Genomic DNA, 21,081 nt, shown 5'->3' on the forward strand with positions numbered 1-21,081 from the left:
GTTGCTGTCAGGTGGGGACGAGCTGCAGGTGCAGAACCAGAGATGGGATTTCTTCTTAGCTTCCTTGTGCAGCTGATACCGGACCCTGGATTCTCCCCTCTTTTTATAGGGGGGGACACTGAGCGATGGTGTCAATGTTGTCACCTCCCAGGAAATGCCATGATAAGACAGTGGTGATACAATGGAACAAAGTCTGCTGAATCAAGAGAAGCAGAAGAGGGAAGTGCAAGGACTGCGGTCTATGACTGGGCAATTCCATCCCGCTGCTGCAAGGCATGGTGCAAGTGACAGAGGGAAAAGGATGTGAGTCTACCCAGCACCTTATCTGCTGCTTTTTCTTTGAAATCACTCACCAGTCTTTACATGGAGAAGAGGCCGGGGGGATGTATTTCTCAGGGCATTAGTAACTAGATAAGATATGGGACCATTCACCTAGAAGTCGCTGGATCTAATGAAGCTGTCGATCAAGGGTCATTTCCTTGTGACAGCTTCTTCGTGCTCTTAGTTCTAAGAACAGCATCTGCATCATAGAAGAAACCAACTCAGTCAGCCTTCTTGGTGACAGCTCCAGCAGAGACACCAAGATCCCATGCATCATGGAGGCTGACCTGTCCTCTCACCACTTGAAATGCAGGTCCCTTCAGACCAAGGTTGAGGAATGTGGGGGACACTTGCCTTGCCATTCTGCATACCTACCCTTGGCACCTTCTCCCATGAAAAGAGAAGGGGACCCCAAACACCATCAATGATCAACTGCTACTTCCAGAGGAACCAGGGTTGAGTGGTTGGAGCACAGGGCTGGGAGCCAGGGGATCTGGATTCTGTACCCACTTTGCCACTGACTCATTGTGTGTCTTTGGGCAAGTCACTCCCCTTCCCTGTGCCTCACCTTTCCCACTAGTCATTGCAGACAATCATACTGACCCCTCACCCAGGGGGCAGTGAGGCTCAATTCTGTTGGTGTTTATAGAGAGCTTTGGAAGCCTTGGATGGAACAGGCTAGAGAAAAGCAAAATATTGTTATGCTGCAGCATGTGGTTAGCTGCCAGAGGTGTACCTTTGCTCTCTGGGCAGTCACAGATCTCACTGAAAACTTCTGGGTGTGCTAGCTACCCTTCATTCAGCTTAAATGGAGGAAGCAACTAAGCTCCTTTATGGAGTAAGATAGCTGAAACAATAGAAGCCACCACTCAAAGCACTGGCCTGAGCAAGAACTAACTCAGGGATAACAAGAGGGGTTTCCCTGGAAACTGATTGAAAATGCCTGGACTGAGTCTTTGACTGGATTGCAGCTGTGTGTGTCAGAAGGAGAGAGCCAGAGAAGTGCTCATAGCATAGCCCTGAGAGGAAGCCAAGAGAGTAAGCTTCTTTGGGGCAGAGAGCTGGCTGGAAAGGAAGGCTTGGAATTATGAGCAAAGAAACTGGTCTTTGTTCCTATTGTGCTGAGACAAACAGGGTGTTGTGTGTGTTCTTTGTATTTAAACAGGACTGCACCAAAGAAACACCTGACTGGATCCTTAATTTCTCCTCCTAACAAAAACAACCAAACAAAGCCCTAAATATTGGGAAACTGTTCATGTTCGAGGGGCAAGGATATTATCGTAGTTTTGCTCATCCAAATATTATCCAGGTGAAACTGTAGCACCACAGCGAGGTACTCCAGCCCTTTCTGAATCCACCAGGAAAGGGTAGTTGAATGATACATAATTCAGCTTCATGCATTCATGTCCTCTTACCCACCAACTTCCTGGGAGAATCCCCTGCCTGAGTGCACTCTAGGTTGACTGAACATGCTGGGTTTTCCGAGAGGCCTCGGGGAGTTAGGCACTCACCTCCCATTGGAGTTCAAAGGGATTTGGGTGCCTACTTAGACTAAGCTCTTTAATAGTAATAGGTCCCTGAGGTTCCTTTGCAAATCCCAGCCAGTCTTAGGGTACATCTACAATGCAAAAAGTCTCATAGCAGCAAGTCTCAGAGCCCTGGTCAACTGACTTGGGCAGCAGGGCTACAAATAGTAGTGTAGATGGTCAGGCTTGGGGTGCAGACGGGGCTCTGAGAACCTCCCCCTCGCCGGGTTTCCGAGCCCAGGCTCCAGCCCGAGCCTGAATGTCTCAACTGCCATGTTCAGTCACACAGCCTGAGTCTACTGACCTGGACTCTGAGACTCGCCACCGTGGGCTTTTTTTCGCTGTGTAGACATACCCTTGGTGCCATTAAAATACATGAAAAGAAAAGGAGTACTTGTGGCACCTTAGAGACTAACCAATTTATTTGAGCATGAGCTTTCGTGAGCTACAGCTCACTTCATCGGATGAAGTGAGCTGTAGCTCACGAAAGCTCATGCTCAAATAAATTGGTTAGTCTCTAAGGTGCCACAAGTACTCCTTTTCTTTTTGCGAATACAGACTAACATGGCTGTTACTCTGAAACCTGTCATTAAAATACATGGGGTCTGTTTAAAAAAATGAACTCCAATCATCCAAACTCCCATCACTGTGCTGGGGCAATTGCACCTCTGCCCCCTTTGTGGCCTCCTTGAGGGCACCCCACTCAGATCTCAGGCTTCTAGCCATAACCGCAGACTTGGTGGGTGCTCTGGGGCTGGAGCCCCCATGGGGAAAATAGTGGGTGCTCAACATGCACTAGCCACAGCACTTGGGCAGCGCCACCGAGCAGCTAATCGGGGCACCGCCAAACAGATGATAGGCGGCACCACTCAGGGAGGCGCTTGGGGGAGGGTGGAGAACAGCAAGCGGCGGGTGAGTGGGCGGGACCACAGGGAGGGGGCAGAGTGGGGTGGGAAGAGAGAGAGCGAGGGTGGGGTCTTGGTGGGCAGGGCCTCGGGGCAGAGCGGGGGTGGAGCACCCACTGGGAAAAGTAAAGCTCAGTGCCTGTGCTTCTGGCTGTCACCTTTCTCAGGGCGGGGTCTCATGTTCCCCTCCCGCCAGGCCAGGGATTTTGGCTGCAATTTCCTGCCTAAACTCACTGTGCTTATCCCAGCCGGCGTGACTAGGTCAGCCCCTGCAGTCCTGCTCTCTCCCAGGGGCAATGACAGGGTTTACCTGCCACCAGCCAGCCTTCCAAAGGCAAAGTGTTTGTTTAGAACTAAAGCATGACAGCAAAAGTAGACTATAAAACAGTACACGCGAGCTAGGGAATTAAAAAGAAAGGATGTAGAGAAACCGGAAAGGACCCAGAGGCGAGTGATGAAGATGATCAAAGGGAGGGAACACAAGCCATAGGAGCAAAGGCTGAAGGACCTGGGCATGTTTAATTCAGAACAGAGGAGATTAAGCGGGGAAATGATAATGGTCTTCAAATACTTGAAAGGCTGCCATAAAAAAGATGGAGAAAAGTTGTTCTCTCTTGCCACAGAGGCAGGACAAGAGGCAATTGGTTCAAACTACAGCAGAGCAATTTAGCAGATTTACCTCAGGGAAAACTTGCTAGCTGTAAGAGCGGTAGGACAATGCAACAGAGGCCTAAGGAGGTTGTGGAAGCTCCTTCACTGGAGGTTTCAAAAGGAGGCTGGAGCCACCTGTCCAAGATAGTTTACACAACAAATCCTGCATCGTGGAGGGCGGGATACTAGTTGACATTTACAGTCCCTTTTAATCCTGTGGGTCTGTGATTCTAAGCTTACCTGGTGTCACCGATCATTCACATGGGTTCCTGGCAGGTCCGTACACATGTTTGCAGTTCTTTGTTCCAGAGAGAGACTGATGTGAGTCAGATCAGGTTGACCTTTATACAGTTTGGGGGCCTCTGTCTCCCTGACCTCCTGACCCAGATAAAGCCAGTCATTGCCCCTAGCCACAGGGGGTGAAGCTTCAAAGGGATGAATATCTGCAGACCGGGCATTAGGAATTTGCAATAATTACCTCCCCCATGATTCCAGCTTCCACTGGAAACCCACCCAGTGAGCCAGGAGCACACCCCACTCCTTGGTACATAAGTCTACGAATTCCCGTGCATGCATCGCATCTGGCACATCTCACTGTAATAGTCTTTGAAGAGTCCATGCTTCCAAGGCCAGCCTCTGTCACACCCCCATTAACCAAACTTCAGAAACCTCCCCCAAAGCTGTGCCTTGTTTTTCTGTGATGGAGTTGTGACGCATGGCTAGAAAGGGTTAAACATCCTGAAAAATAAATAACCCTCAAAAGACATGTAGGGAGATAATGTTTGTGGTTTTGTGTTTTACATATGTATGAGTCCGGTCGACAATGTAATCTACAGTCCCTGTCTATGCTGTATTCTGATATCATGTAAATGAATTGTAAACACAGGATATGCATCCGATGAAGTGAGCTGTAGCTCACGAAAGCTCATGCTCAAATAAATTGGTTAGTCTCTAAGGTGCCACAAGTCCTCCTTTTCTTTTTGCGAATGCAGACTAACAGGGCTGTTACTCTGAAATCTGTCATTATGCAAGGCACTGCATTTAGCCGTATGGAGTGGAAATCTATCAACTGCATGAAAAAAACTTGTACAGGCAGTTTCCACAGTATGCATCCGATGAAATGAGCTGTAGCTCACTAAAGCTCATGCTCAAATAAATTGGTTAGTCTCTAAGGTGCCACAAGTACTCCTTTTCTTTTTACAGGATATCTCGGTATTCATCTCTCTTTGAAATGTGCTGTGAACGGTGGAGGAACAAGCAAATAGCCTTTTGTTAATTCTATAGCTAAGTACCGGTGATGGACCTCCTTCAAAGTCATCCTGATTAACTTTTGTTCCCAGAGGAAATCCCAGCTTGTCAAAGATACCATCTCTGCACCCATGACAGCTGCAGCAGTTAAAAGAATCTCAGTGACTCTACGATGGTTTTAACTTTGTGAGAATTCAACTGCAAGGGGGAGCTGGCTGCTCATGGTGCATCAGCCCTGATCTCTCGGAAACCACACTGGCAGCGCTGTGGGTACTCCACCCACCCGGGGTGAGCAGCGGGCTGGCTTACGGGGAGGGAGCTTTCTCCACTATCCCGGGCAGCATGCCAGCACTGGGGCAATGTAGGAGCATGACCTGGGTCCTGTGACGGAAGGGTGCTGTCACATGACTTGCCCCCGCCGCCCAAGGGGCTGAGTCTTTAGCTCTGCTCTTCCAACCCCTTGGGGAAACCTCATTCTTCTACTAAGCCGGCACTTTGGCCCTGGAGGAACTGGACAGCCTCCCTATCTCAAGGGCCCAGCTGCCCTGTGAATGTCCCCTAGGGGGTCATAGAATCATAGAATCATAGAATATCAGGGTTGGAAGGGACCCCAGAAGGTCATCTAGTCCAACCCCCTGCTCAAAGCAGGACCAATTCCCAGTTAAATCATCCCAGCCAGGGCTTTGTCAAGCCTGACCTTAAAAACCTCTAAGCTGAGGGGTCCCTCAGCACTGCAGCATCTCCAGGGAGAGCTGAGATTTAGCAGCACAGTGCCTAAGGCACAATCACTCTGCTGAGCTGATTAGCAGGGTGGGGGTGTATTCACTGCCCTTCTGAATCAGAGTTTCCTTACTGAGTTGACACACAGCCAGGTTCCTTTCACCCTTACTTGGCCAGCGTGATCCACTGTCATGCCATCAACGTGAGGTTGGAAAGAGTGTGGGATTCTAGCTGCCCACTGGGGGTGGGTTGTGGCTGTGGGACCACTTTGCCCCTCTGTTCACCTATGGGTGTGATTCAAAGTGCTGCCGGTCACTCTGAGTGGTCTGAGAGGCAGCCGTCCGAGAGATCTCCCCCCCTCACATCCTGTCGTGGCAGATATGCTGAGAGATTCTGCTGCCAGCCCCTGGGGGTTAAACTCTCCACACCCAGCAGTAGGACTTATTCATTGAGTATCCTGGTCTATGAAACTTGCTGTCTGCCAGAACACAAGTCTGGCAGCCTTCAGAGCATGGTATATCCATTTGGGTCAGCATTTGGCTGTGATGTATACTACTGATGGTAGGAGTCACCTGGTGGCACTATAACACGTACTCATACAAATGCTGTTTTTGCTTAATGTGCAAGCAAGTTTTTAGCCTTTGGAGAAATGCTGCATTGTTGTGAATTTTGTTATGGAGTGGTCCTTGGAGAGAAGCTGTGGCCAGTAACAGAGGATTTGAGCTCTTACTTATTCTGACTATCTGAAGGCAGTTTTTAGGACAGAATAGCTTCCTGGCAACCAGGCACTGGTGTAGGACTGAGGCTAGCAGGCAGGGTTGGAAGCTTGTCCCCTTGGTGGGGCGATCAGGGAGAAGGATCTGATACCCTGTGCGCACACATCCCGCAGACTCAGCGGGGTAACAGAGGCAGGACTGTGGTTGTCTCTCTCTGTTTTCTCCCTGAAACAAGGATGATCTGTGCTGTCCCTGAGCTGGGGCCAGGCCAGGGGAGGGAGAGCATAGAGGCAGCACCTGGGAATCTCACAGCTCTAGGACGGGCAGAGGGCCAGATAGTGGGCCTGTCAGGAGAGCAAACCCCTTCGCTCCCAGGATGTTAGCAGAGCCAGTCTCCGTGGGGCTCCTTCTACCTCACCCCAATGTTGCTTTCCCAGCTCCAGTCACTTCCAGAGGCTTTTTTGACCAGCTAAACTCGTTCTCCTTCACTCAGCCCCTCTCTGCCCCTTCTGCGGCCACTTTATATCTCCCTTTGCTGGGGGGGGGGGGGTGTTCTTTGGGGTAAACCCAGCTGTGATCAAATTGCCAGTCACCCCACAAACCAGAGATGGAACCGCACTGCAGAACAACCCTGCTGGACCAGGGCCAAAAGGTCAGCAGGCAGCGAGGGGAGAGTCACCTTAGTGAATCCTGCCGCCAGAGAGAGGAAATAGTCCGTTCAGCTCCACAGGGCCTGATCCCGCGAGGCACCGAGCGCCCTCCTCGTCAATGGGAGTCGAGCACTGGAATGAGTTCATGTGCATCTTCTGGCCTGATCCTGCCCCAATAGGGACAACCCATGTTGTCTCAGGAAGATGTGACATCAGGTACCAGGAGAGGCAGGTCTGTCCTGGGGGCCCAGCCAAGCACGGATGGTGGAGAGCACCACACAGCGACAGTTGTGGTCGGTCAGTCACCCCCCTCCCCGCAGTGAGAGAGGTGTATGGGAGTGTGTATGTGTCACCCCTCCATGTGTCCCTGAGCACTGCAGCTGCCCTGGGAAGGGGTGAGGGGCAAGGGGTGATCAGGAGGCTAGTAGGGGATGCAGGCAGGTGTCAGCCCTTCCCAGACCAGGACCCATGTTGTAACAGATACAAGTTTCAGCACCCCCCTGCCCCCAAAGCCATAAGGAGAGGGAGAGGGCTCATGCCGAGGGTGACCAGACGTCCCATTTTTAAGCCCTCCTGCAGGTGTCCTGACTTTTTCTTAAAAACGGGCAAATCATCCCATATTTTTTGTCTCTCTCTCCCCACACCTAATCAGTACTGGTGGGTCCTACTGCTGGCCGGATCCCTGCTCGCCAGTTGCCTGCCCACTAGCGGTGAGTGGGGAGGGGGCCAGTGGCTGACAATGGGGGTGGCTGTGCAAGGCTGGTGGCAGGGTGAAGATGCAGAGCGCGGGGAGGGGCCACCTCCCCTGCCAGTCCATCAGCGCAGGCCCCGCTGCATGCCAGCGGCCAGCAGGGCCCTGACACACCCCCCACGCACGCCCCCCAGCCTGTTTCTGGCCAGGGCTGGCTGTGAGCTGCGGTGGCTGGTGACAGCTGGTTACGTGTCACCTCTGCTGCCCACCCATTGGCACTTTGCGTGCTCCCCCCTCACTGTCCTTTCCCAGCTTTGCTCCTTTGCCCCCACAGCCTCGCTGCTCCTCCATATCCCCCCAGTGGGGCACATCCCGCTCCCAGTGCTGTGCAGAGAACCAGCCCATGGTCGGAGCGCTCAGCTCACCATCAGCCTGGCCGGCAGGCTCCTTCCTTCCCCTACTGCCTCTGGCTGGGCCAGCACCCTGGGAAAGCCAAAGACCCTCTGGCCAGGAGCCAAGCCCTGCACATGCCAAAGCCCTGCACAGCGCTGCCATGGGGAAGCCTCTCCACCCCTCAGCTAAGCTCTGGAGTGCGGAGGGCAGAAGGGATTTCCAGCCCCTGCAGGCTCCACAGCAGCCCCTGCCCCCTCCCCCCCGGCAGGAGCTTAGCACCTTCTTCACCAGCACCCCCCACCCCCACCATCCTGCCTCCAGGGAATGTGGAGCTGCTCCGTACCCTAGGCTGAGCAACCTCTCTGGCCGGGTTTGCTGGAGCCCCTGCAGTCCGGTTCCCAGGGCTCTGGTGCATAATGCAGCCTTAGAGCTTAGTCCCTTCCTGCCTGCGCTGTAGCCAGAGGTGGCTGGGTTATGTTGATGGCCAGCAGCAGCCTGGAGGTGTTAGCTGCCTTTTCACACTGTGCGGACAGGAAGGGACAAGCTGCTTCCAGCCACATGGGGGTGGGAGGAAGAGATGAGCTTTGCAAAGACACGGGCCAGGTCATCCCTTCCTCGCACCCCCACCCTGCGGCTGGAAGCAGCTCCCGTCCCTTCCCTCACGCAAAGTGCCATGAAGCTGCTGCTGGCCACATTCTGGTGTGAATCCTGGCAGAAATCTGGGGGGGCGAGGGGGGCGAGAATGTGACCCTACATGCCCCCCCCCCATGTTGTCTCAGGAAGATGTGACATCAGGTACCAGGAGAGGCAGGTCTGTCCTGGGGGCCCAGCCAAGCACGGATGGTGGAGAGCACCACACAGCGACAGTTGTGGTCGGTCAGTCACCCCCCTCCCCGCAGTGAGAGAGGTGTACGGGAGTGTGTGTGTGTCACCCCTCCATGTGTGAACCCTAAAGCCTTAAAGATAAGAAGGTAAATAAAAAGAATCCAACTACGCAGTATTTCTTTTTAACAGGGGCTCAGTCAACGTTTGTACTGCATAGTTCTGATTGATTGCCTCTGAATCAATTTTACCAGGTATCCCGTATTCAGCATAGGGAAATATGGTCACCCTACTCATGCCCCACAACACGGGAGCCATCCCACTGGTGATCCTGCCTGAGGAAGTGCCCTTCTCCCAGCAGGAAGACATTTGAGAACCACGATGCTGGAGCATTAAGGGGAAAAAGTGGAACCCCCTTGGAGCCTAAGAGATGGGGTCTTACCTGCTTCCCCACCCCCGCATCAGGAGCTGTTTCATGGGAACGAGCTAGTTAGGGACCAGTGCAGATGGTCTAAGGGCACAGTTGTGTGAGGTGCTGAAGTCAGTGGCGACTGAGTGCTGGATCAGGCCCTAAGAGAGGATTGGGAGGGACTCTGCCACTAACCTAGAAGCCAGGCCCCCACCCAAAGAGACTCCCCATCCCAAGTCCCTTCACCCCCAGAACTCAGACTAACACCATGGACTGGCTGCCTGGAGATGGCCAGAAGAGCATTTGTGGGGCTGAAACTGTGCAAAGGGCCATCGGTAGGAAACACTTAGATCTGAAGGGATGACAACCAACCCCCCAACCCGGCTGCCCTCTCCACTTCCACCCAGGGCCCTTGCTGTGCCATCTACTGGGGGCACATGAGCCTCAGCCCTCTGCTGCTGAATCGTATCACCCACACATCCAAGAATACCCCCTAACCACACACCAAGCTGTCCTTGAACATCCCCTGGTCTGCCAAAGAGAAAGGGGACCTGTTGCATTGCAGGAACCTCTCTGGATCATAGAATCATAGAATATCAGAGTTGGAAGGGACCTCAAGAGGTCATCTAATCCAACCCCCTGCTCAAAGCAGGACCAGTCCCCAATATTTGCCCCAGATCCCTAAATGGCCCCCTCAAGGATTGAACTCACAACCCTGGGTTTAGCAGGCAAATGCTCAAACCACTGAGCTCGGCAGAGCCAGCCAGGTGCCACAGCTTGAAGGCACAGTCCAGCTCAGCCACTCAGTGGCTTGGTTTAGTCAAGCAGCACCCAACTTCACCCCCCTAAGAGCCATGTTAGCATAGCAACTTGCCAGAAACTCACAGGTAGCCCCAAGTGTATAAAATGGACCAGATTGCTGTAGCCTGCCTCCTCTTTAATAAACAGGTGCAGCTGACAGATGCTACAGATCCCATCATGCCATGCTCCACTCCCCTGCACCTGAGATCAAGATACACCTCCCTCCCAAGCCTGCATGTGGGGACATGTGGTCTCTACAGGCCATGCCCAGAGTAGGCTGCACGTGTGCACTGTGTGAAAAGGGTGATAGTCAGCCAGGTGGAATGGTCTTTGCTCTGCTTTGTCAGGTACTCTTCTCCATCTCTCCTCCTCATTGCTGTTCGGCAATGACTTCACCTCCTCAATTATTAATCCTTTTTGCAGCCCCAGCTGTTGTTGGATTAAGCCCATTAAACCTCCTCTGGGATTGGCCCCAGAGAAGGAGGCAGGTTTCCAAGAAGTGCATTAGAGATGACAGCACAGACAGGGAGCTGAGACAAACAGAAGGGGAGGAGATGACCTCTCTGAACAGCCTCCTCTGTTTCCCATCAGCTATGGTATTGGTAGCCAAGGCAAGAAGCAATGACAAGTAAAAGGGGCATCATGTGAACCATCTCCTTGCAGACTGCACCAAGCTGGAGTTTGGGAGAGCATGACTCAGGACACATGTTGGCTGTGAAATTAGCCATGGGACTCAGCCAGCAGGGGAGAAACATCTAGAACAAAGCCCAGGACAATTTAGCTCTCAAATCTGGATGCCTGACAAAGCATACTTGAACTTTCTACCCCCTTGGTTGTCCCCATTGCTTTTGGGTAGCAGAGTAAGGGGATTTGGACTACATGGCTGTCCCCACAATAAGGGAGAAGCTGCTGATCTCATCTGACTTGCACTTACAAATCCTGGGGGTTCTGACTAGCTGGTGTGTCTCTGGTGAAGTCATCGCTGTTCCCTTGTAATCACCACTGATTAGCAGATGGGGTGACCCATCCCTCCTACTCTGCTCAGCCAGCTGTGCCCCATACTGCACTGCAGCCACATGGGCACACGGCGATCGCTGTGGGGCAATTCTCCCCTTTACATCACTCTGGTGACATAAAGAAGACAGAAATGGCCCCTGAATACCCACTGTAAATGGGAGCTCTCTGGCTGGGGTGGGGTTGCACAGCCCCGCCCTGCCCTGGGCCCCAGCATAGTGGACATGTCAGAAGCATGCTACAGGAGTGTCTGTTGCTCTCCATGCTGAGGTACAACCCTGCCACGGCAGTGTAAATGGCCCAGGGACATCTCCATGCTCCCGACCAGGACTTTGGTACAGGCCTAAAGGAGGCTGTCGACAGAGAATCGATCCTAGGTTTTACACAGGGTCCAATGCATGCTGGGAGCGTAGTGACTGCTGTGTGAACACTCATGCAGGGCAGGTAAGACTGATAAAGTTCATAAGGCTCGAATCACTGTAGAGTCTAGAGTTTTCAGTAATCTGGGAGGAAACATACAAGTAGTCGGGGTCTTCACCCATTGAACTCTCTGCCTCTTGGCTCTCCGCCAATGAATGTGCACCTCTGGCATCCTGCAGGACGAAACCTAACTCCTTCTGGGACCGATTTGAGTTGTGAGTTCACTCAATGTGTTTGTGATTTGCTATGAGCCACGGGCAGGGGCAGGGGCCGGGTGTGGGACCTGTTACCGTTTCCCCCCTCTGTTCCTGCGCTGGGGCTGTACTAGGATAGAATACATTTTAAAAACAGTTTTGTTTCCTTTCTAGCTTGTCAAAGTGCCCAAAGGCCTGGGGGCAGAGGCATCATATTTATGAGTGGTTGGTTGATCTCTTTCTGCCTGTCCTTGCCTGTTTCCTCTGTGCATGTCTGCACCACTGTTTCGCAAAGGCGGTGGCTCCCAACGAAAGGGCAGCTTAGTCAATAAGACTTTGAGATTGTAGGAGCAAGGGACTGGGGGGCACTGCTGCCTGCTCAGGGCACTGGGACGGCCCTGGTGCCCCCAGAAGGGGCCTAGAGCAGCTCATGCCCTCTGGTGGCTGGGACCCTGTTGCAGGGCATGGGGAATGGCAGGCATGGCTGAGGATCTGTACAGCCACCCCACAAGGCTGAGCATCACTCTCCGGGTCTAAGGGCAAGGGGGTATGCTGGGGACTGGCTGAGGTACCCACAATGCTCCACTCTATTGCCCTGGCCAATGTACATACAATGCTCTACTCCTACGGCCCGGCCCGGCCCCCGCCGCGCTCTGCCCCGCCGCGCTCTGCCCCTCCGGCCCGGCCCCCGCCGCGCTCTGCCCCGCCGCGCTCTGCCCCTCCGGCCCGGCCCGGCCCGGCCCGGCCCCCGCCGCGCTCTGCCCCGCCGCGCTCTGCCCCTCCGGCCCGGCCCGGCCCGGCCCCCGCCGCGCTCTGCCCCTCCGGCCCGGCCCCGGCCCCCGCCGCGCTCTGCCCCTCCGGCCCGGCCCCGGCCCGGCCCCCCGCCGCGCTCTGCCCCTCCGGCCCGGCCCGGCCCGGCCCCCGCCGCGCTCTGCCCCGCCGCGCTCTGCCCCGCCGGCCCGGCCCGGCCCCCCGCCGCGCTCTGCCCCTCCGGCCCGGCCCGGCCCCCGCCGCGCTCTGCCCCTCCGGCCCGGCCCCGGCCCCCGCCGCGCTCTGCCCCTCCGGCCCGGCCCCGGCCCGGCCCCCCGCCGCGCTCTGCCCCTCCGGCCCGGCCCGGCCCGGCCCCCGCCGCGCTCTGCCCCGCCGCGCTCTGCCCCGCCGGCCCGGCCCGGCCCCCCGCCGCGCTCTGCCCCTCCGGCCCGGCCCGGCCCCCGCCGCGCTCTGCCCCTCCGGCCCGGCCCGGCCCGGCCCCCCGCCGCGCTCTGCCCCTCCGGCCCGGCCCGGCCCCCGCCGCGCTCTGCCCCTCCGGCCCGGCCCGGCCCGGCCCCCCGCCGCGCTCTGCCCCTCCGGCCCGGCCCGGCCCGGCCCCCGCCGCGCTCTGCCCCTCCGGCCCGGCCCGGCCCCCGCCGCGCTCTGCTCTACTCATGACGACCTGACTGAGGTACCCACAGTGCTCTACTCCCATTGGTAGAGAAGGAGGCGGGCTCTACATGGTGGACACACCTAGCAGCCAATGAGATGGCCTTCTTTGACTGAGGGGCCCTGATTTAGGTAACCCAGGCAAAAAAAAAAACCAAGTGGTGGATTGGCAGAAGGTGGGTGTAGGGGGCAGGACCTGGAGGTAAGCAGCACGGGCCGGGACCAATGAGTGAAGAATAGGCGCGATAAGAGGAAGGTCTGTAAAGCTGGGGGCGGGTTGAAGGCGCCAAGGGCCAATGAGCGAGGAGGAGGCGGGAGAAAGGGGCGGGTCCTCCGGGGGGCAGTTCTCTGTGGAGTAGCAGCTGCCTAGACCTGTGAGCACGGAGTAGGCTCGGTAAGGGGCGGGACCGTGAGGCTCCGGACGGGTCCCACTGGGAGTTCAGTTCGAGTAGCATTCGCACTGGCCAATGAGAGGCGGCAGAACCGGGGGGCGGAAGGCGGCTCCCGGCGGGGGGTGTGGCTGCCGTGTGAGCGGCAGGGGCGGGGGCCAATGCCGTGGGGAGTGGGTCCCGCTAGCGGCGGGTAGCGGCTGCGGGGCGCGCGGCTGGCGGGCCGGGGCGGGCCGGGATGGACCGGGTGAGCAGCTCCATGAAGCAGGTGCCCAACCCGCTGCCCAAGGTGCTGAGCCGCCGCGGGGGCGGCGGGGGCGGCGGCGGCCTGGAGGCGGAGCGCGAGGGCTTCGAGCGCAGTCAGGTAGCGTGGGCGGGGCGGGGCGGGGGGGTGAAGGGCTGGTTGAGGGGAGGGGCGTTGAGGGGGCCGGTGGAGGGGTGAGGATGTTGGAGGGCTGGGGGACAAGGGGAGGTGGTGTTGAGGAGTGGGGACATTGGGGGGCTGGGGGGGGTGAGGAGTGGGGACATGGGGGGGGATGAGGAGTGCGGGGTGAGGAGTGGGGACATGGGGGGGGATGAGGAGTGGGGACATTGGGGAGCTGGGGGGGATGAGGAGTGAGGGGTGAGGAGTGGGGACAAGGGGAGGTGGTGTTGAGGAGTGGGGACATTGGGGGGCTGGGGGGGTGAGGAGTGGGGACATGGGGGGGATGAGGAGTGCGGGGTGAGGAGTGGGGACATGGGGGGGGATGAGGAGTGGGGACATTGGGGAGCTGGGGGGGATGAGGAGTGGGGACATTGGGGGGGATGAGGAGTGCGGGATGAGGAGTGGGGACATGGGGGGGATGAGGAGTGAGGAGTGGGGACATGGGGGGGGATGAGGAGTGCGGGATGAGGAGTGTGGGGTGAGGAGTGGGGACATGGGGGGGATGAGGAGTGGGGACATGGGGGGGGATGAGGAGTGCGGGGTGAGGAGTGGGGACATGGGGGGGGATGAGGAGTGCGGGGTGAGGAGTGGGGACATGGGGGGGGATGAGGAGTGCGGGGTGAGGAGTGGGGACATGGGGGGGATGAGGAGTGCGGGGTGAGGAGTGGGGACATGGGGGGGATGAGGAGTGCGGGGTGAGGAGTGGGGACATGGGGGGGGATGAGGAGTGAGGAGTGGGGACATGGGGGGGGGATGAGGAGTGGGGACATTGGGGGGCTGGGGGGGATGAGGAGTAGGGACATGGGGGGGATGAGGAGTGCGGGATGAGGAGTGGGGACATGGGGGGGATGAGGAGTGAGGAGTGGGGACATGGGGGGGGATGAGGAGTGCGGGATGAGGAGTGGGGACATGGGGGGGATGAGGAGTGGGGACATGGGGGGGTGAGGGGTGAGGAGTGGGGACATTGGGGGGGGATGAGGAGTGGGGACATTGGGGGGCTGGAGGGGGTGAGGAGTGGGGACATGGGGGGGGGATGAGGAGTGCGGGATGAGGAGTGGGGACATGGGGGGGGTGAGGAGTGGGGACATGGGGGGGGTGAGGAGTGGGGACATGGGGGGATGAGGAGTGAGGGGTGAGGAGTGGGGACATGGGGGGGATGAGGAGTGCGGGGTGAGGAGTGGGGACATGGGGGGGATGAGGAGTGGGGACATTGGGGGGCTGGGGGGGATGAGGAGTAGGGACATGGGGGGGATGAGGAGTGCGGGATGAGGAGTGGGGACATGGGGGGGGTGAGGAGTGGGGACATGGGGGGATGAGGAGTGGGGACATGGGGGGGATGAGGAGTGAGGGGTGAGGAGTGGGGACATGGGGGGGGATGAGGAGTGCGGGGTGAGGAGTGGGGACATGGGGGGGATGAGGAGTGGGGACATTGGGGGGCTGGGGGGGATGAGGAGTAGGGACATGGGGGGGATGAGGAGTGCGGGATGAGGAGTGGGGACATGGGGGGGATGAGGAGTGAGGAGTGGGGACATGGGGGGGGATGAGGAGTGGGGACATGGGGGGGATGAGGAGTGAGGAGTGGGGACATGGGGGGGTGAGGAGTGGGGACATGGGGGGGATGAGTGCGGGGTGAGGAGTGGGGACATTGGGGGGGGATGAGGAGTACGGGATGAGGAGTGGGGACATTGGGGGGGATGAGGAGTGGGGACGCTGTGGGGGCATGGGGAGGGATGCTCTGGCCCGGGCAATACCAAGATACCCAGTTCCTGCAAGGGCCAGGGGGATGAGATGCCAGAGGGCAGAGAAGCCAAGACACAGACATGACTAGTTTGGGAATCCAGCCCCAAATACTTGTCCCCTTCCCAGTCTGTCTGTCCATCCATCTAGGTGCCTTCTCTACCTGCAGTCGCTGCTGCTAACCAGCTGCTTTTATTCATATGCACTGAGAGGGCACCATGCCTTTGCCTGGAAGAGCCTGATCTAAATTAGATAGATGAAGCAAAGGGAGGGGTAGGGGAAGAAGCAGTGAGGCCCAGATGTATAAAAGTATTGTTCCGTCACGCAGAGAGTGAATTATCTACCTTCTGATATTTTTAAGCATGCACTGAGATGGGGCAGAAGCTGAAAGTCTGAAACTGTAGCTCAGATGTGAGAGGCACAAGTTTGGGAGAAGAGATGATTTTTGACGGACAGACACAAGAACAGCAACTAGAGTCCACAGTTGTTGCAGTGTGTCAGAGCAATGAGAAACAGAAGGCAGCCTCCTTGCCCTGGTTTCCCCTTCATTGTGAGAAGTTGCTCAAGTTAGGGGAGTAAGTGAAGGAAGCCAAGATTAGCCCTTGGTCTATGCTACATAGGACTAGCTTGTGCAGGCAGATCTTATTGGTCAAAAGATTTCAGATTCTCAGGAGTTTTCTTTACAATTAGATGTTTCAAAAGTTGTAGCTGAATGGACACTACAGTGGTGGGTAAAATAGTGGCAGCCAGGATGAAAATATGTTTCTATAGGTCTTGTAAAGATGAGTGTAATGTCCTTTAAAAGGAGAGATTCCTATCTTACAATTAACTCCAAATGCATATGCCTCACTGGTAATGCACACCAAGGTACACTCTCACATTTCACCTGTATCATTACATTGGTTTCCAGAGCAATCCCAGATAGGCTTTAGATGTCCCTTAGCCTTCAAGGCTCCTAGCTCTCAATTAATGGCCTGTTTAATGGAATCAGTGATGCTTTTGGTTCTGAACCTTCCCTGTTGCTTTGAAGCGCTTATTTCGGTAGCTGTTCCACTATGCAGTAAGAAAAGGCGTACTTGTGGCACCTTAGAGACTAACAAATTTATTTGAGCATAAGCTTTCGTGAGCTGCAGCTCACTTCATCGGATGCTGTAGTTCACAAAAGCTTATGCTCAAATAAATTCGTTAGTTTCTAAGGTGCCACAAGTACTCCTTTTCTTTTTGTGAATACAGACTAACACGGCTGCTATTCTGAAAACTATGCAGTAGGATTTATTATATGCCTGTTGCTTTGAAATGTCTTATACCTTTAGATTTGTGCAATTCACTAATATTCTAAAAGAAAACTCCACCCTAGTTATCCTTGTAGGGGCTTTTTTTTTTTTTTTTTTTTTTTGCAGTGTGCACTTTGTTTTGTATAGACTAGAGGGTCTTGTGTTGGCTTAAATAGCATTGTACCCCCATATAGGCAATGCCAAAATGCTAGCAGATTGTTATTATCTATGTAGCTCTGTAATTATGTATGTTAATATACATAAGTAACAATGTCCCTGCCCTTCAGCCTAAAGTCACAAGAAAGTACAACACATATCCAGCACAGAGTGGCATGTGGTCTTTGTAGCTGTAATGCTTCTTGGTACAGGCAGGTTTTTCAGAAGGTTTTCTGGAAGAGAAGAGGCAGAAGACCTGGATGCTAATTGGGAGGCTGCAAGAAGGCGCAGACTCGGAAGCAGCGGAAAGTGATGGAGGGATCAGTTGGGAGAGATGCTTGGCCAGCCCAAAGGGGGTATGTAGCAGGAGAGGAGAGCAGAGTGCTGCAACTGATGTAAAGTAGGAACTTTGGGGAAGCTTCTGTATTGCTCTGCTCTTTGTGGAGTCATCTGCACCAGTGCAAACTGCTACCATTTTGATCTAATAGCATTTTATACCCACTTTGCACTCACTGGTGTAAATGACTGCACAAAGGGCAGGGCAACAGAGAATCTGTGGGGAATAAGGTAAAGCCAAGGGAGAGTTTTGAAAAAGGAATGGAGGTAGTGCAGGCAGGGGATTGGGATCGCTGGTCAGAGCAGTAGAAGAGGAGGGGATCTGGCCAACAGTATTATTTGTGTTATTGTTGTGCCTAGGAGCACCAGTCGTGAACCAGGACCCCAGTGTGCTAGATGCTGTACAAACACAGAACAAAAAGACAGCTTCTACCCCTGAGAGCTTACAGTTTAAGTATAGGATGAGACACCAGATGGATAGACAGACCCGGGGGGGGGAGTGCAAGGAAACAATGGACAATATTGATCAGTGTGGTAGGCTGTGGTTTCAGCGAACAAGCAGCCTAACAGTGGTCAAAAACTGACTGTGAAAGGATGGGGTAGAGGGTGAGACCACAGAAAAGGCAATAGTGGCAATAATGGTTGAGGTGGGAAACAACCAGAGTATGGGTTAATGTCCTGATGATAGACACATAGAGTAAGGCTTAGTTTTGAGTTTGAGGTTTTGAGTAAGGACTCCTGTTCTATTGGAAGCTACCTAGAAAAAATACTTAAAGCCCTAAATTTGGAACCGGGACTAACCTTGCAATCTAACAGGTCCTAAAGGGGATTGAGTGCAATCATCACTCGAGACGGTGTCTCCAGTGTGATCCAGAGCCTGCAGAAAACAGTGAAGCCTATTTATTTCAGATTTGGAGGCCTTTATTCCAACTAATAAAGAGCAGCAAATTCTGTGTTTCACTAAATGGCCCCACTCTGCCCAGGCTAATGAGATCCTTTCAGCAAATATGTACTACAAGTATTCCCTTGAGAGCCCCTTCTTCCCCACAGAAAGTGAACATTACCAGATGGGTAGTGGTGCTAATACTTATATGTTAGTGCAGATAGCAAAGCGTCAGAAGATGGTAATTTGTGCCATCAACAACAAAAGTCTGTGCAAAACTTGGAACATCTGTATAACCTGAGTTCCATTTTCTTGAGGATATTATAAGTTCTAATGGAAGGACACAATATGTGAACATCATGGTCTCTAGCACAAGCTAGCAAGGTCCAGAAAGCTGGTTATAGGACCAAATTATTCAACATTTGTTTCTAAGCAAGTAGGTATCAGCACCCAGCAAGATGCTGTCTCTTTTCCTGTTCTTAGTTGATCTTTCCAAATCTTTTGGTAGCTGGAAACCTCAGGGTACTGTGTTGAAGACTCTTTAACTCCATCACAGGATACATGATCCCATTCCAGTTCATGGTGAAGTCTCTGAAATATGCCAAGGCGACTAGAGGTTAACTATGATTTTTCCAAACACTGGTTATTCAACACTTTTCTGATCTGTGCTTCCAAATTTTGCATAGAACCTGGTATGCATTTATTTGAAATAGTGATTATTTTTTTAATACAAAGGTTTCATCTGATTCCCAAGACCTTTATAAAATCAGGGTTTACCTGTATTTCTGTATCCTCAGCCCACTCCCAGTGTACCTCAGTATCTGCCTGGTCTTCTGGCAGCAGAACATTCATGAAGAGGAATGTCCCATACCAGAGGAGTATCCCAAGTGGAAAAAGCATGTCAAAATGGTTATTCTGTCCTGTTGGATGACTGACATCTGTTTCTTGTCATGACCCATCCTATGTGGTGTGAGATCGAATATTATGAGAATGTTTCATTAGATGCTACACAAGGATCCTGAATTTAATAGTTTTTCCTCTGACAAAGCTAATTTGTTGCTTTTGGGCCAGATGTCAATGAACCTTGCAGAAGCGCTGTCTCCGTTTCCCTGGCCTGGGTAGGTGAGTTCCTCAGGTCGCTTTGTGGCACAAACATAAAGATAGATCCAAATAACTTTATTTTTATACTGTTTCAGTGTGTGTATGCCAACTCTTGATGGACTTCCTGCTGGATGAAAGAACCTCTACTAGCACAGCTGAGATTAGACTGCCTGCTGTTGCTTTTTACATACCCATAATGGCTCTGCTTTTCTTCAGCCATCAACACAGATGGTTTTTAACGGAAAAGCTGAGCAGTAGAGACATCGAGATCCTGTAGATCCTGCTGTTTTACAGATACAAAACCAGATAGAAGTTTATAATTGCATGTGGATGTGAGGGCTTTTAAAATGACTGCCTAGGTTAACGTCTGTATTTCACTTATTTGGATCTGTTAGTGCTTGTTGCAGAAGCTGAAATGGAACGAATCTTAAGAGCTGAGCAACAACACTGGCTGAGGGGATGGAACCAACAAAAAAAATAATGAATCATGACATATGTTGTTACTTGTGTTTCCTATAGCATTTAATTCAGTCTGACATCTGTATCCTTTGGAAATGATTCTTTCGCTGTCAAGGAGTCTGCTACAGTAGTAACTATTCTGGACGAACCTTTAAAATGCTTGTCAGGGTTAAAGCTCTAGAGGCAAGGTTTGAAGCTGAAGGTCTGGAATCTACTTGGTTAGGTTAGGCATAGCACTGCAATCTAATCCACTTTGATTTCCCATCTCCCTTCCATTGTGGGATTCCATTGCAGGGGATGCAGTTGTGATGCTGGGGACAGAGAAGTGATTCATGCTCTGTACTAACTGAATTTTTGCCTAACAAACTAGCAGAGACAAGATGTTCAGCTCTTGGATAAGCCAAATATTTAACAAAAAAAGAGAGAGTGAGACTGAAAGAAGGATGCATGTGTGGTGAGTAAGATGCATGCAGATGGTGTTACATTCTGAGATATACCACAGAGCAATAAAGGATCACGGAAAACTCCAGGTGCTTCTCTCAGGATAGTACCAATTACTCTCAAAGGAAAATGGATACAAGGAGATAATGTAAGTGAGGAGGGGGAAATGTGCACTCAGAATAGCAACTTCACTTGACAGAGCAGCTTCAAAACATGGTCTGCTTTTTTCCTACATTTAAATGATCTGTCCTGTAAAGCAGTGGTTTCCTGAAGGATTTGTTTTCTGTTACAGGAGCACTGCATTTCTACACAGACTGTTTAAACCTCAGCACACCACTCTAATCACAAAAGCCTTATCTACACTGGTGTTTGCAGTGTTCTTCAGCTGTGTTAGTCCCAGGATATGAGAGACACAGGAAAAGCTATTATCTCACCCACCTTGTCTCTTTTGTCTACATGGGAGCATTGAGGCACTTACAGTTGGAAAGATATTCTATGTATCAAAGACACAATGTATTTGCCCCTGGGAGCTGTGCAGGGCATTGTAGGGTAACAATCCCTGCAATACTTGCTGCGAGTATTGTGTATGGACATGGTGTCCCATACCCACCCAATGCATGATATGGATACATTGCACTTTTGTCACTTGCACCAGTTCAGACACACCAATGAACGTTCCAGTAGCGCAGCTGTCTAGTGTAGACAAGCCTGCTGAGGAGAAGCAGGCTCCTAGGCTTTGTTCACACTACACTCACATTCTTAAGATTTCCTTCTCTGTATCACAACCATGGGAAACTTTAGGAAAATACAGCTAATGTAGGCAGAGCCTTACTCACATAATTCAGGTTGGCCCTTTAAACACAAGCATGCTACAAGCCCCTGGTGAAATAAGGGCAGACACCCACTCCCAGTTCTTCTTTCTGTCTAGCCTTAATACCAGGGTGGTTTATTCAAGTAGGGAGGGAAGCAGTGGGGAAAGAT

The 21,081-nt window shown here is 53.3% G+C and overlaps 1 protein-coding gene across 2 annotated transcripts in view; it reads left to right on the plus strand.

The window, feature by feature from the left end:
• Positions 1 to 13,487: 13,487 nt before the first annotated feature.
• HIP1 (huntingtin interacting protein 1) overlaps positions 13,488 to 21,081 on the plus strand; it is a 171,748-nt gene continuing 164,154 nt past the window's right edge. For both annotated transcript variants that reach the window (XM_084650866.1, XM_084650868.1), the window contains exon 1: positions 13,488 to 13,653. In XM_084650866.1, coding sequence (XP_084506992.1) covers positions 13,528 to 13,653 — 126 coding nt within the window. In that variant the 5' untranslated portion in view covers positions 13,488 to 13,527. The remainder of the gene's footprint in view (positions 13,654 to 21,081) is intronic.

This window comes from Lepidochelys olivacea (assembly GCF_965140295.1).
Source record: "Lepidochelys olivacea isolate rLepOli2 genome assembly, chromosome: 17".
In the NCBI taxonomy this organism is placed as follows: Eukaryota; Metazoa; Chordata; order Testudines; family Cheloniidae; genus Lepidochelys; species Lepidochelys olivacea.